The sequence below is a fragment of the Dermochelys coriacea genome, chromosome 6, assembly GCF_009764565.3.
Source record: "Dermochelys coriacea isolate rDerCor1 chromosome 6, rDerCor1.pri.v4, whole genome shotgun sequence".
Classification (NCBI taxonomy): Eukaryota; Metazoa; Chordata; order Testudines; family Dermochelyidae; genus Dermochelys; species Dermochelys coriacea.
This window is the reverse complement of record NC_050073.1, coordinates 20,630,511-20,644,155: the sequence shown is the minus strand read 5'-3', so window position 1 is coordinate 20,644,155 and position 13,645 is coordinate 20,630,511. Positions and strand designations below refer to the sequence as shown.

The 13,645-nt window shown below is 48.1% G+C and overlaps 1 protein-coding gene across 1 annotated transcript; it reads right to left on the bottom strand.

The window, feature by feature from the left end:
• Window positions 1–1,943: 1,943 nt before the first annotated feature.
• On the bottom strand, window positions 1,944–10,033 carry LOC122455367. Its single transcript, XM_043517795.1, has 5 exons — window positions 9,922–10,033; window positions 8,680–8,778; window positions 6,665–6,754; window positions 5,098–5,282; window positions 1,944–4,845 (listed from the first exon to the last, which is right to left on the bottom strand). The coding sequence occupies exons 2-5, from the start codon at window positions 8,765–8,767 to the stop codon at window positions 3,988–3,990; spliced, it is 1,221 nt and encodes a 406-aa protein (XP_043373730.1). The 5' UTR covers window positions 8,768–8,778; window positions 9,922–10,033; the 3' UTR covers window positions 1,944–3,987.
• Between the last annotated feature and the right edge of the window lie 3,612 nt (window positions 10,034–13,645).

The window sequence follows — 13,645 nt, the reverse complement described above, 5'->3', positions numbered from 1 at the left end:
CTTATAGCTACCAGCATCCTGCCTATGTTAGTGGCTACCAGCCGTGGAGATGAACTGGTGGCAACGCGACTGGGAAAATTGATGAAAAATGGTACTGTAGATAAGGTCTACATGACAGAAGTGGCTACTACCGAGGAGTGTAATATTGCCAGCAGAGAGAGAGAGACTTGGTCTACACCAAGGGTGGGCAAACTTTTTGGCCTGAGGGCCACATCAGGATTCCAAAACTGTATAGAAGGCTGGGCGTAGTGTATTAAAATATACTACACCCGGGTAGGGAAGGCTGTGCCTCCCCAAACAGCCTGTCCCCTATCTGCCCCCTCCCACTTCCCACCCCCGACTGCCCCCCTCAGAACCCCCAACCCATCCAACTTCCCCTGTTCCTTGTCCCCTGACTGCCCCCTTCCGAGACTCCCTGCCCCTAACTGCCCCCCCGGGAACCCACCCCCTATCCAACTCCCCTGATTCCTGTCCCAATTGTCCCGACCCCTATCCACACCCCCGCCCTAGACAGGCCCCCCCTGGACTCCCACGCCTATCCAACCGCTCCCTGTCCCTGACTGCCCCCCCAAGACCCCTTGCCCCTTAACCAACACCGCCCCCGCTCTCTGCCCCCTTACCATGCCGCTCAGAGCACCAGGACTGGCAGCCATAAGTAGTACACTGTATGTGGCACATTCCTACAGGGATCAATTTAACAGACTACACCCTGCAGCCAGGCTGCCCGGCAGGAGCTCGCAGCCTCGCTGCCCAGAGCACTGGCAGCACAGCGAGCTGAGGCTGCAGGGGAGGGGCCGGGGGCTGGCACACGGGCCATAGTTTGCCTACCTGTGGTCGACACTGAAAAGTTACACCTGCATAGCTACATCAGGCAGGGGTTTGAAAAAAACATCTCTCTGAGCGATGTCGCCATGCTGACAGAACCCCCGATGTAGACACAGCTATGTCGACTTTCTGTCAGTATAGCTAACTTCATTTGGGGAGTTAGTGTTCCTACATTGACAGAAAAACTCCTTCTGAAGCTGTGGGCTGCCTCTATACGAGGAGGCTATACTGACATAGCCAAGCCAACACAGCAATGACTAAGACCCTACCAAATTCATGACTGTGAAAAACGTGTCATGGACTGTGAAATCTGGCTTTTTGTGTACTCTTTTATCTTATACCATACAAATTTCATGAGGGAGACCAGCGATTCTCAAAAGTGGGGGGTCCCAACCCAAAAGAGAGTCACTGGGGGGAGGGGGGTATTGTAAGAGGGATGTGGTTTTGCTACCCTTACTTCTGCACTGCCTTCAGACCTGGGTGGCTAGATAGCGGCGGTTGCTGGTCAGGTGCCCAGCTCTGAAGGCAGCACCCCGCCAGCAGCAGCGCAGAAGTAAGGGTGGCAATACCATGCCATGCCTCCCTTACTTCTGCGCCTGCTGCCTTCAGAGCTGGGTGACCAGAGAGTGGCGGCAGCTGGCTGAGGACCCAGCTCTGCAGGCAGCAGTGCAGAAGTAAGGGTGACAATCCTGTCACTTCCCTACAATAACTTTGCAACCCCCGCAAAAAACCCTTTTGGGTTGGGACCCCCACGGTTACAACACTGTGAAATTTAAGATTTAAATAGCTGAAATCATTAAATTGACTATTTTTAAAATTCTATGACCATGAAATTGACCAAAATGGACTGTGAATTTGGTAGAACCCTAGCAATGATGGTATAGCCTCTGTAGTGTAGATATACCCACAACTTCCTGGGAGGAATATCTGCTCCTGCTGCTTCAATTCTTCTGCAAGAGGCTGTTTTTCAGAGATTTTTCCTTAGGAATGAAAAACAAAGAGAGAACAGTAGCATTTCTAAATAGGTGGTTTCCCCCCATCGGGCTAAGGCAGCCCTTTAGCAAAACAGGTTAACAGCATTGCTTCTGATCTTACTATCACCAGCAAGGCAAGCCACATTTCCCAAAGTTAAACAAGTCTTTATTATTGTCTCCAAGGACTCTACTGCAAGCTATTCAACAAAACAACATTCTTGCAGCACACAAAACTACACAGTTCAGCAATAAATTGCCCACAAGCCCTACAGATTGTTGCTTGGTACTAGGAGTGATGCCCAGAATTGTTGGGTTACCCAACTCACTTCCACAGCACCCAGACAGTTCCTACACCCACTGCAATACACAAGAGTCCTAAGCTTGCTCCACACCGTTCCCAGAGTTCAAGAGCGCCTTGTATGTTGGCCAAGCTGAAAGAGGAGCATCAGAGTCCACATAAGCAAGACAGGAATAGACTTTTATTTAAGAGTTTTGTTACTGCTTTAGACCTTCAAATGTTGGCCTGAAAGGTTAAGGAGAGCTGAGAACCTGATGGTCCCGTCACTTTGTTGTTTTAATAAAGTAACGTAGTATTTTTGAATGACAGGGGGATCAAACAGTCCTATTAAGTGAAAGGTTTAGATTAGCCAATCAGTTAGTATGATAACAAAGGCACCAGGCTACCTCCTTCATAACCTTGGGTGAGATCAGAGGTCACAGGCCTTTGGGAGGTTTCCCTTCGAGCAGGCAGCCCAGAAGTGCAAGGTGGAACTCCAGCAAGCTCCTTGTGTTCTGTACAAATAATCAGAGAGGCTCAAACTGGAAGCCAAGGCAAGGAGGAAACCCAACAAGTGTCAGGAAAATCAAAGAGCCAGTCAGAGAGTGATGATGTTCAAGTGTGAGAAAGGGCACCAGTTTCTGACTGAAGAAGAGCAATACTTAGCTAGAGACTGAAGGAAGAGAAGATCCATGCAGAAACTTAGGAAAAATGTAAGGAAACTCTGATCAGATTCTTCAGAGAGGAGCTTTGCTCTGAGTTATAAGAGAAGACACCTGCGGCTAGAGGACATGAAAGCCACCCTGACCAGGAGCAGACACTTGAAACTTCAGGAAGAGATGGAGTTTCCATAGAGCTGATGAACTGGTACAACACCCCCAGAATGAAGAATGTGACCATGGCTCCAGGAACAACTCAGCCTGGGTTCCTCCTGTCTGAAGTTTAGACAAGACCTGGGCACACCACAGAGGATCTGCCCAATAATCCAGAGATTTGATTACTGCACTGTTGTCCTGGGCTCTCAGGAATCCACCCGCAGATGTTGCTAGGAGATGGAGGAAGACTAGGCCGACTAGCATACAATTAACCAATTACCCACTGCCATTGCTGTAACCCTTGTCCTCCCTCCCTCACTGTCATTCTCACCTCCTGCATCCTCTCATCTTTTCTATTATTAGATTGTAAGCTCTTGGGGCACAGGTGCTGTTTCTTCTACTTGAAAGCACTTTGCACACTACAGGCTCTCCATGTGTGTCATATAATAAATCCAGTGTGGCACCAGAAGATACTAGTTTAACTTCCTTCATAACTGAACCAAGGTCTGTTTATCTACAGTTCCAAAGGGTGCTCTGGTGCCAGAATTGCCACTTGTTTTCAGGTGTTAACATGTCCTCTTTATCCAAATCACAACCCTTCCCCTAACACAGTTGAAAGAATTGGCTCTAGCCGGTGCATTCCATTATAACCAAGCTATGATACCCAGTAGGGAGAGTGGTCATAAGAAACGCGTGTCCAGAATCACTGAACAAACCTATGTCTTACCTATCCCTGCTTGACAGACAGTCAACTCAGGACCTTGCTGACACACACCTTGGCGTGCTTTGAGGTTCCCTCCCAGTAATCCTTGTCCAGAGTGACTTTGTGAAGTGTTACACTGATTGAGAGACCTTCCCACACTCCATTTCTGCTGCCCTATGGCCACTGCAGCGACTGCCCAGGTTAGCCACCTGCCTTGCAGCACTAGCCACAGCTTCTAGAGCATGCACCAGCATTGTCCTCTTTCCATATGGAACAGCTATAGTCACCACGTTAAGGGAGATGAAGGCTATTTGTGTGTGCGGCTGCCTCAGGTTTCACTTCAGGGCTAGTACCAAGCAGTTACAACACTCTGTCCCTCGCCGCATTGTCCTTTTAAGTCCATGCTACCTTCCGGGACATGGAATGCTTCAAGCGCTCCATGTCCACATCTCCAGGCTGCAGGGACCTCTCCAGGCCCACCAGCATATCCTGATGGCATTCACGGATGTTCAGCGGGTACCTGGCCCTCACAAACTCATAAGCTGCCATCAGCCTCATGTTGTGCTTCACCATCAGGTATTGGATGACACAGGTAGGGGCCAGGGAATAGCCATCCAGGCAGTGAATGAGAACCCGCTTCCTTTTCTCCAGAGAGGCTTCAATGCACTCATTGATGTCCCAGAAGCAAGGTTCCCTCAGGGCAGGACATTCCCCATTCAGGGGGCCCTGGATGTCCACCTTGAGGCGGGACCAGCTGTGCCGGAGGCCTCCTCGGCTGCATGTGCATGGAATGACACTCAGACTCCAGTTGCGGGGCAGGCTGCTCATGTCGATGATGCTGTCGATGTTGTTCCTGCACAGCACCCTCCCGCAGTAGGCCGCATTGAGGTTCCCCAGGTAGATGCAGTCCATCACCCTGGCAATGACCGGCTCAGAGAAGTTGAAGTTTTCCGGTCCTCCTGGCTTTGGGTCACCTGGTTCCTCAGGCTTCACACCGCTCCTCTGGCTGTAGTTGCGGGACTTCTTGGAGCTGGAGCAGGACTGAGGGTTGGAATCCAGCTCAGCAGTGCTGTTCCAAGATGGCGGAGAGAACAGGGAGAACCGGCTGGAGGATTTGGCTTTGGCGAGCGGACCCACTGGACTGGACAGGGTAGAACTAGAGGAAGAATTGCATCTAGAGGCACAGAAAAGGGATGCCCGCTCCAGAGACCCTGTGCTGCTGGCTGTTCCTCCACTGTGAGCTTGCTCCATCTGCAAGACAAAGAAACTGGTTAGACTGCTGGCACCCTGTTCTCTCAGACCTTCACGGGCAGCTGGAGCAGCAGAGGGGCCAGAGATGGCAGTAGGCCCAGCCAAGCAGCCAAGATAGCAAACTGCCACTGGAGCAGATTACACTAGAGGCCTTAAAAACCTCAAAAATGTCTATGCCCAGACATCTAACTAGCCAGTTACCCTTGTATCAGACAGAGCACATGCCACAAACACACCCAAATCACTCCTCACCTGAGCCTGCAGACTCCTCCGCCACCCCTGGGACACCAGGCCATCAGAGTGGCCATCCCCATCCGATGAGAGCGAAAAGCAGAGCGTTCGATGTTTCCTGGTGGGCAGCTGGGGTGCAGGGGACACATTGTCAGGCCTTCGATCGAGCGCTTCATTCCTATTCATCGTCAAGTTTGGACAGGAGCCTGCAGGGATAGAAAAAGCCACCCATGCACAGAAAGTGCTTTCATTACAAAGATCCGTCTTGTAGAGAGACAGGGCTCTGTGCATCTTAATAAGCCGCTCCTCAACGCTCCCTTTAATGTTCTGCTGTTGCTGCAGGAATATTGTGATTCACTGAGAGAAGAGCTTGAGCCAGTTATGGGACGAGCATTTTAGCTGGAGATTCAGAGGGACTCAGAAGCTACAGTGAAACCTTTCAGTCCAATTTGTCAGTGTGCTTGTGGTTTTCCCACTTTTTGGGGAGGTGAAACAATGAAATATTGAGCTGGAAATCCATTTGTTTCCGGAGCGTTTCATTACAGACCCAATGGCTCCCGACAACCCTTATTTACATAGAGGATAGTGCTTGGGAGCTTTACTGTGCAGTATCACATAGCTATAAAAGCACCATCGCTAATCAATCCTCACGTCCCTGTAAGGCAAGTTTTAAAGGAGAAGAGGAAACGGAGGCCAAGAGGTGAAACGACTTGTCTCACAAGCCACAGAAAAGCTCAATGAGCCAGAACTTTGTGCCACACTTCCTACCCCTCCCCACCAAATGCTGCACTCCACATGGAAGCAGCAACAAATGAAACTGACAGGTCAGTCTCAGTCTCACTCTCCCGCACGCACACGTAGAGCACAGAGAGAGCAGAGGGAATGAAGGGAGGATAGGCTACAGGAGGGAGAGAAGCCCCAACCCACCCGACTGCATGTAGCTCTCTCTAATTATGCTCATGCACAGCTGGTTTGGGAGTAGGGTGTGTGGAACCTGAGTAACAGAACCCTCTGAATGTCAGCCTCCCACCTACCAGATGTTCTAATTGGAGCCAGGACTAGAAGCCATATGTTTCTAGCGCCCAGCCCTGTGCTCAGAAATTGCCATGCTAAGAAGCTGAGATATAATTACACATACTCTTCAACTATAGCGTTCAGCAGAAAGTACTCCTAAAAACCTCACTCCAACAGGTTAACAATTAGCTTTGCCAATCCAAGACCATGGATTTTAAGAAGCACTGACCATGAATTCACCAATCTGTGCTCAAACTGAGACTACCGTGTGTGTGCGCGCGCGCGCGCGCCCCCAAAGAGCTTACAATCTAAAGAGGCAAGCATCTGAGCAGGGGACATTAAGCCACTAAGAAATAACAGCAGGGCTATTCGTCTGGAAACCCTCTATACATCTTTAAGAAGGGAGCAAGAGCCTAACTGCACTCCACACGAAACCCCAAGGCTAGTCACTTCCCTCCTAACCAGTTGCTCCTCAATATTTGTTTTGCTGCTCTCCATGTTTCCTCAGAAGCTGTGTAAAAGCCAGGTTTAAACATAGGCAGCCACTTGGAACAGCTCATACGCCTACACCCACCTGTGCAGTGCTGGGAGAGAGCCATCGAGGAGGAGAGCTGCAAGGAGCTGGGCATCTTAAAGGTTTTCTCAAGGTGCTTTACAATCAAGCCTGGAAAATTGAGAGGGACATGCACATTAGCAAGAGCATAGTGAATGACCTGATATATCAGAGCAAAACCCCACTTTATTTAGAGTATTTCTAAGTATAGACCCACAGGACAGACAGCAACTGCTCACAAGCATCCTGCCACGGCCTATGACTAAGCATCATTTAAACAGGTACAGTACAGCCCCGGCTATGCCACATATACAGGGTAACGCTCTGCTGGCCAGCAACTTCTCGTTGTGCTGTACAAACCACAAATCCAGAGTGCAGATGCTTCCAAGTACCAATGGCCTGGCAATCTGTTTCCACTCTGATCATGGCTTAGAAGATACAGTGCAGACAACAGAGATCATTGGGCCAATTCTTCAATTAGCTGAAACCCACCCACCTCCCATGCCAGAGATCTTAAAATAATCAAGTTTGTACTGAATTCACTCCACAATGTCCTAAAACCAGCTTCCCCAGAATAACATCCTTATTACAGAGTCCCTCCCTAAAGCACACATTTAAGCTGTCGCCAGTTTCCAGCTAACTTCAGAACTGGACAACACAAACACTATTTTCAGACGATCTTCACACCTCTCCTGAGGCTGGCAAGTGTGACATTTCCGCTTCCACTCCATCCATGAGATCCCCTTGTCTCTAGCATTATGGTGCCTCAAAACAGCAGCTGATCACCATCCATCAGCCATGAAGTGTTATCCTGTTGCACCCGAGTAAGGCAAGTGATGGGCAGCCTTAGAGAAGAGCACTCCCCTCACTCCCACACAGCTGTATCAAGCCTTGGCAGTCTGCTACCACTGCACAGGCAGATCCCCCCACTGCTGTACATGGGTGGAACTGACACCAAGTAGTATCATCCATGTCAGAGGAGAATTTTCCCCACCAGGCTGGATCCTGAGTTCTCCGTGTAGCTGCTTAAAGAATACAGGATAGAGCCCTTAGTGTATTTACTTCTGGACTTTGTAGACATAAGCAATATTCCTATCTACATCTGAACTTCACAAAGCTCCCTGAGCAGTGCTGTTGTAACACAAAGGCCAAAACATTCTAATTGGGGAGCCAGAAGCAAGGGCTCTAAAGCCAAACAGAGGCATCTGCATAAAAATGACCTAATTTTCATAGGCACTGAGCATTTGCAGTTCTTGCTGGCTTCAGCGAGAGCAGTGAGTACTCAGCACTGCTCAGGGAGCTTTAAGTCCTTGAAGTCAACAGGGCTTAACCGTAGTGAAGTGTACCACATATATAAGTGTTTGCAGAATCCTGGCCCAAGCATGCCCACGTATGGGATTAGCAGAACAGGAGCCTTATTTCAGTTCCACATAACTTTGTTCCTAAGAGACAACAAGTTTATTTCAGTTTACCTTAAACTAAAATAAGAGTGACCACACAGGGGTTTGCAGCAGTTTAACTAAGTTGGTTTTGAAAGACACCTTTAGTTAAACTGGTGCCAGTGGCCATATGCTTGGCTGTAGGGAGGGCCTCACTTTAGGCTCCCTAATTTGAATTTTTTGGCTTAAAAGCTTTTATCATATCATTTTTGTAAGGACTGTAGATGGCAAGAGCACCTCCCAAAGGCTGGTTTAGCCTCCCAATACCCTTGTGAGGTAGTCAGTATCTGCCATTTTGCAGATGGGGAAGTTGAGGCATAGAGTTGTTAGGGTATGACTTTGGGCATTCACTTGAGTAATTACCAGAACTGGGACTAGAACCTAGGAATTCTGATTTCCATGTCCCACCCTAACCATTAGGCCACAACCCTTCTTTGGAGGTGGTGGCATGAAGGGGATACAGCAGGCTTTGAAATATACATTACAGCATTTGAAACTAACTGAGATTGATGTTGCTGCAATTCTTATACCCTTTCCTCCAGGGACTCCTGTTGGGCGAGTCTGGGCCCACATCCTATTTCCCCTTCTCTCACTCACCTGTAACCCCATTCCTCTTTGAGTTACATTTTTTGTCCAGAAGCTTGAAGGCTATGAAATCCTTGTGCCATTTCTCCACCGACTCCATTGTCCTCAGGCCTGCAACAGGGAAAAACAAGAAATCAAAACCTACACACACTATTGCTCACCTTTCACATTGGGAGATCTGGCCTGCTGGGAGACAGAAGAATGAGGGAGGCTGCCAATTCACACAACAACTGGTTCTCTTTTTCTGATAAGATCACTTAAGTGTGTATGTAAAATGGAGATAGAGCCTGAATCAAATCCCAGATGCAGTCATGCCCTCAAATTTCAGGATGTTTGCAAAATTTGGAGCCATATATAAAATGAGCTCAGATCTGATATATAAAAGCTTTTAAAATTAGAGATGCCTTTTCTTCTACATGGTGAGAAAAGCTCTGCTTCCCACTTGAAAGAAATCGAAATCTGAGTAGCTGCACATACATAGATAACTTAACATTCAGCACAGTGTTGGACAATAGAGTCAGCAGCAGCATCTCCCCTAACATTTCATAATCAGGGATCTGGCATTCAGTCAGAATGGTGAACCAACACTGTTGTCCAAGGCTAGTTTCAGGTTTCATCACTGGGCCCAATCCTTCCCATTAAATGTAACCCAAAGCCAAGGACCAGAAGGCAAGAGGGGAGGACGCATGGGTCTTGGTTTAGTTACTTATCTATGAGATTAAATTAGAAGAAAAACCTTAACGGTGAAAAAATCTCACATATCTATTGTAACATTGTCACCTGTAAAAAGAAAAGGAGTACTTGTGGCACTTTAGAGACTAACAAAGGTATTTGAGCATAAGCTTTTGTGAGCTACAGCTCACTTCATCAGATGCATGTAGCTCATGAAAGCTTATGCTCAAATAAATTTGTTAGTCTCTAAGGTGCCACAAGTCCTCCTTTTCTTTTTGCGGACACAGACTAACACGGCTGCTACTCTGAAAGTTGTCACCTGTAGCATTCATCCCCCCAGATGATTTTGGAAGAGAGAAAGAGTTTTTCCGTCTCGCTAGAATCCCAAAAAGGAAAATGTCTACTATCATGCAAAAGCAAAAGGACACCAACAGAAAGTTATAAGGGAAGGGAAAAGAGGAAGGTGGCAGTTCTAAAGCATTGCACTGCAATATCTGTACAAGTGTCTTAACTTTTAAGAGACTGATCCAAAACTAACACACACACACACACACAAAAGCCAAAATCAGAAGCCAAAAATACCCTGGGGCTTTGGGAGCCTAGTGCCGGTCCAAATTTTGGAAAGATAAAGAGCAGCAAGTCCTGCGATGGAGGAGTGTTGGTACCAGGAGCCAGCTTCACCAGGAAAACAAACACACTCATGAAGTGAGCTGTATCTCACGAAAGCTTATGCTCTAATAAATTTGTTAGTCTCTAAGGTGCCACAAGTACTCCTTTTCTTTTTGCGAATACAGACTAACACGGCTGCTACTCTGAAACCTCACAGAAACCAGAATTCAGTGCCTGCCTTTGAGAGTGGAACTCCCACCTGCAAGACCACAGGCGCCCCCAGAACACAGCCGGGGGGGGGGGGGGGGGAGAAGAGCCCAAGGCAGCTGGGAGGGATGAGGCAACTGAACCCTACTCTGAGAGCTGCTGTCCCCCAGAAAGGCAGGACTGAAAAGAGGTACAGAGGAAAGACACCCCCTTCATTCCCCTCCCACAGCTTCAGCACAGAAGACACACACACACCCAGCTCCCAGCCCAGTGCCTCCCTCCCCACCCCACAATGCAGAGACACCCCCCCCCCCCAGGCCAGGCAGGGAAACTCAAAATAGCCTCCTCCCCCCCTCTGCAGATAAAACCCTCAACTCCAGCCCAGGCTGGCTCATCCCCATCACAGCCGCCCCAGGCAGCCCCCAAAGTCTCACCCCACCTAACCCATTCCCAGCCCCGCCACCAGCCCCACTCCCCGGGCAGTAGCCAGCCCAGCCACCCCCCCCCCCCCCGCGGGAGTTTCCCCAAGCAGCACTTGGCCGCTTAGGGAAGTTCCCCCCCGGTGCTCAGAGCAACTCCGAAGAACTCCCCCAGAAGTTTTACCTTGGTGGGGGGGGATCCCGGGGGGCTGAGCCCGCCGCGGTGCGCAGAGCCAGGGCTGCAGCCGCTGCTGATCGGCAAGTGCAAGGGACGCTCCCCGGGGAGAAGGGGCGGCCGTGCCGGGGCAGCTGGGAGCTGTAGTCTTTGGAACAAAGCCGGGCCCTCCCCTGCTCCAGGCTCCTAACACTGCCTCGCTCGGGCTGGGTCACTGGGCGGCCCCTTCCTTCCCACGCCCTGGCCCTGCTCTGTCCTTCTTTGCTCCTGGGAGCTGTTGCAGTGTCACTCATAGGGTGACCTAATAGCAACCGGGACCCCCCCCCCTTTTTTTTCTCTGGGAGAGGGGGGTATAGTTGCGTACATAAGACAGGTTTCAGAGTAGCAGCCGTGTTAGTCTGTATTCGCAAAAAGAAAAGGAGGACTTGTGGCACCTTAGAGACTAACAAATTTATTTGAGCATAAGCTTTCGTGCGCTACAGCTCACTTCAAGTGAGCTGTAGCGCACGAAAGCTTATGCTCTAATAAATTTATTAGTCTCTAAGGTGCCACAAGTCCTGCTTTTCTTTTTGTACATAAGACAAAGTCCCTATTATCAGGATGGCAATATCGGAAGGTGGGGTCACCCTAAGCTCATTGAAGAGGCTGGCGAGTGCTCTCCTAGTGCTTTAGGCCCCCCACTACATGGGAGCTCTTACTACCACAGCCCTGCCAACCCCAGGCAACACAGTCATGAGCCAGCTCCCCCAGGCCTGACCACGCGGTCGGCTGAAAATCATGAGGTTTAAAAAGAAAATCGGGAGGGGGTGGGTATTTGCCTTCTGTTTTATGAGCCATTAGGTTTCATGTTCTCTGCAACCATCAGGGATAGAAACTTAGTTCTTATTTTTAATCACATAAATCCAGGATCTGAGGCTTTAAAGGAAAAAAAACAACCACCACCACCCAACATCGTGAAAGTCACCGTAAAATCATTAGAGTTCACAACACTGGTTAATAAGTATTTATGATGCAGACAAGTTTGCTCTTTTGCTAGTGCAGTTTTGCCAGCCCCAGTCCTCCAAAACACATGAGTCAGACCCCCCAAAACCACTGGCTTAAACATCATGAGATTTTAAATAAATACATGTTGGGTTCTTTTTCTTTTTCTTTTGATTTCTCAGCCTCTAGGTTACATTCAATTCACACTGTCAAGGCTTTCCTCCACAAACATGAAGTCCAGAAAAAAAAAATTTAAACCAAGCTGAGATTCTCAGCACCAGGTGTTGGGGTTTAAAAAAAACAGGAAATATCACAAGACTTGTGATAAAAATCAGGAGAGTTGGCAACAGGATATCAGGCCCTGTTGCCCAGGGTTCCCACATGTTATATCAATTTACCTGTACACTTTATTAATTTCATTCTTCTACCCATAGTAAGTAATTCCATACACATAATTAGCCCAAAATAATAAAATAAATATGTGACTCATAGTAAATAGTGGAATACTCTAGCATGCACATGTAACTGAATAACAATCCTTGATTTGTTTCTCACAAAACCTCTATATACACACACACTATCTCTACACTCCCAGGGCCCAGTTCTCCACTGCCTTGCACTTTATGTACGAATTAACACCTGTGCAAAGAAAGGACAGAATGGCAGGCTGCTTTGGTAACACTTAACAGCCACTTTGCACAGGCATAGATGATTAGAATTTGTGAGTTCCTGACTCCCAATCCTGGGCTCACTTCTGTAGCCATGCCATCAAGAGCTCATTCACCTGCACATCTACCAATGTGATATATGCCATCATGTGCCAGCAATGCCCTTCTGACATGTACATTGGCCAAACAGGACAGTTTCTACGCAAAAGAATAAATGGACACAAATCTGAACATTTGAATAGAGACTGGGAGTGGCTGGGTCATTACACATATTGACAGGTTTCAGAGTAGCAGCCATGTTAGTCTGTATCCGCAAAAAGAAAAGGAGGACTTGTGGCACCTTAGAGACTAACAAATTTATTTGAGCATAAGCTTTCGTGAGCTACAGCTCACTTCATCGGATGCATGCAGTGGAACTGCTGATAATAGCTCATCTTAACTAATTAGCCTCTCACAGTTTGTATGGCAACTTCCAACTTATCTGTATGTGTATATATATATATATATATATATCTTACTATATGTTCCATTCTATGCATCCGATGAAGTGAGCTGTAGCTCACAAAAGCTTATGCTCTAATAAATTTGTTAGTCTCTAAGGTGCCACAAGTCCTCCTGTTCTTTCTCTAGCCTATGGCAAGGATGGGATAAAAACTCCTGCAAAGAAAGGGAACATTCTCCTAAATTGTATAAACGCACATTCCAGCCTTTGCTCTAGATGCTCCATGGCACATTTTAAAAATACAGTTCAACACACAAGCTTCTCTAGGTACCCGCCTCCAACCAATTAACATGAATCATAAGACAGCAGCCAAGAACATAGATCCGATCTTTATGGCTTCCTGCTAGCTCTCCCAGTCTCTCTCAGCTTGAGCCTAGCAGCATGCCCTGATGGTGTCAAAATAGGGGCTTGTCTACATTACAAAATGAAGCTGACTTTATCTAATTTGACCTCGAACCTCCGAATTAATGAAATTGATTGTGCGTGGCCACACTATGCTCATTATCTCGATGGAGTGTGTCCTCACTAGCAGCGCCTGCTTTAATGCACAAAGCAGTGCATTGTGGGTAGCTATCCCAAAGTGCAACTTGCATCAGTGTGTTTTGTGAAGTTTGTGCAATGCCTCCTGGGACCAAAACATTGTTGCAGGGGAGAATAGGAACATTGCATCGGAATCCCATGATGCACTGTCCTCCCTCCCTCAAACACCGGCAAACAACCCAGTGGTTTTCGTGCCTTAAAACCA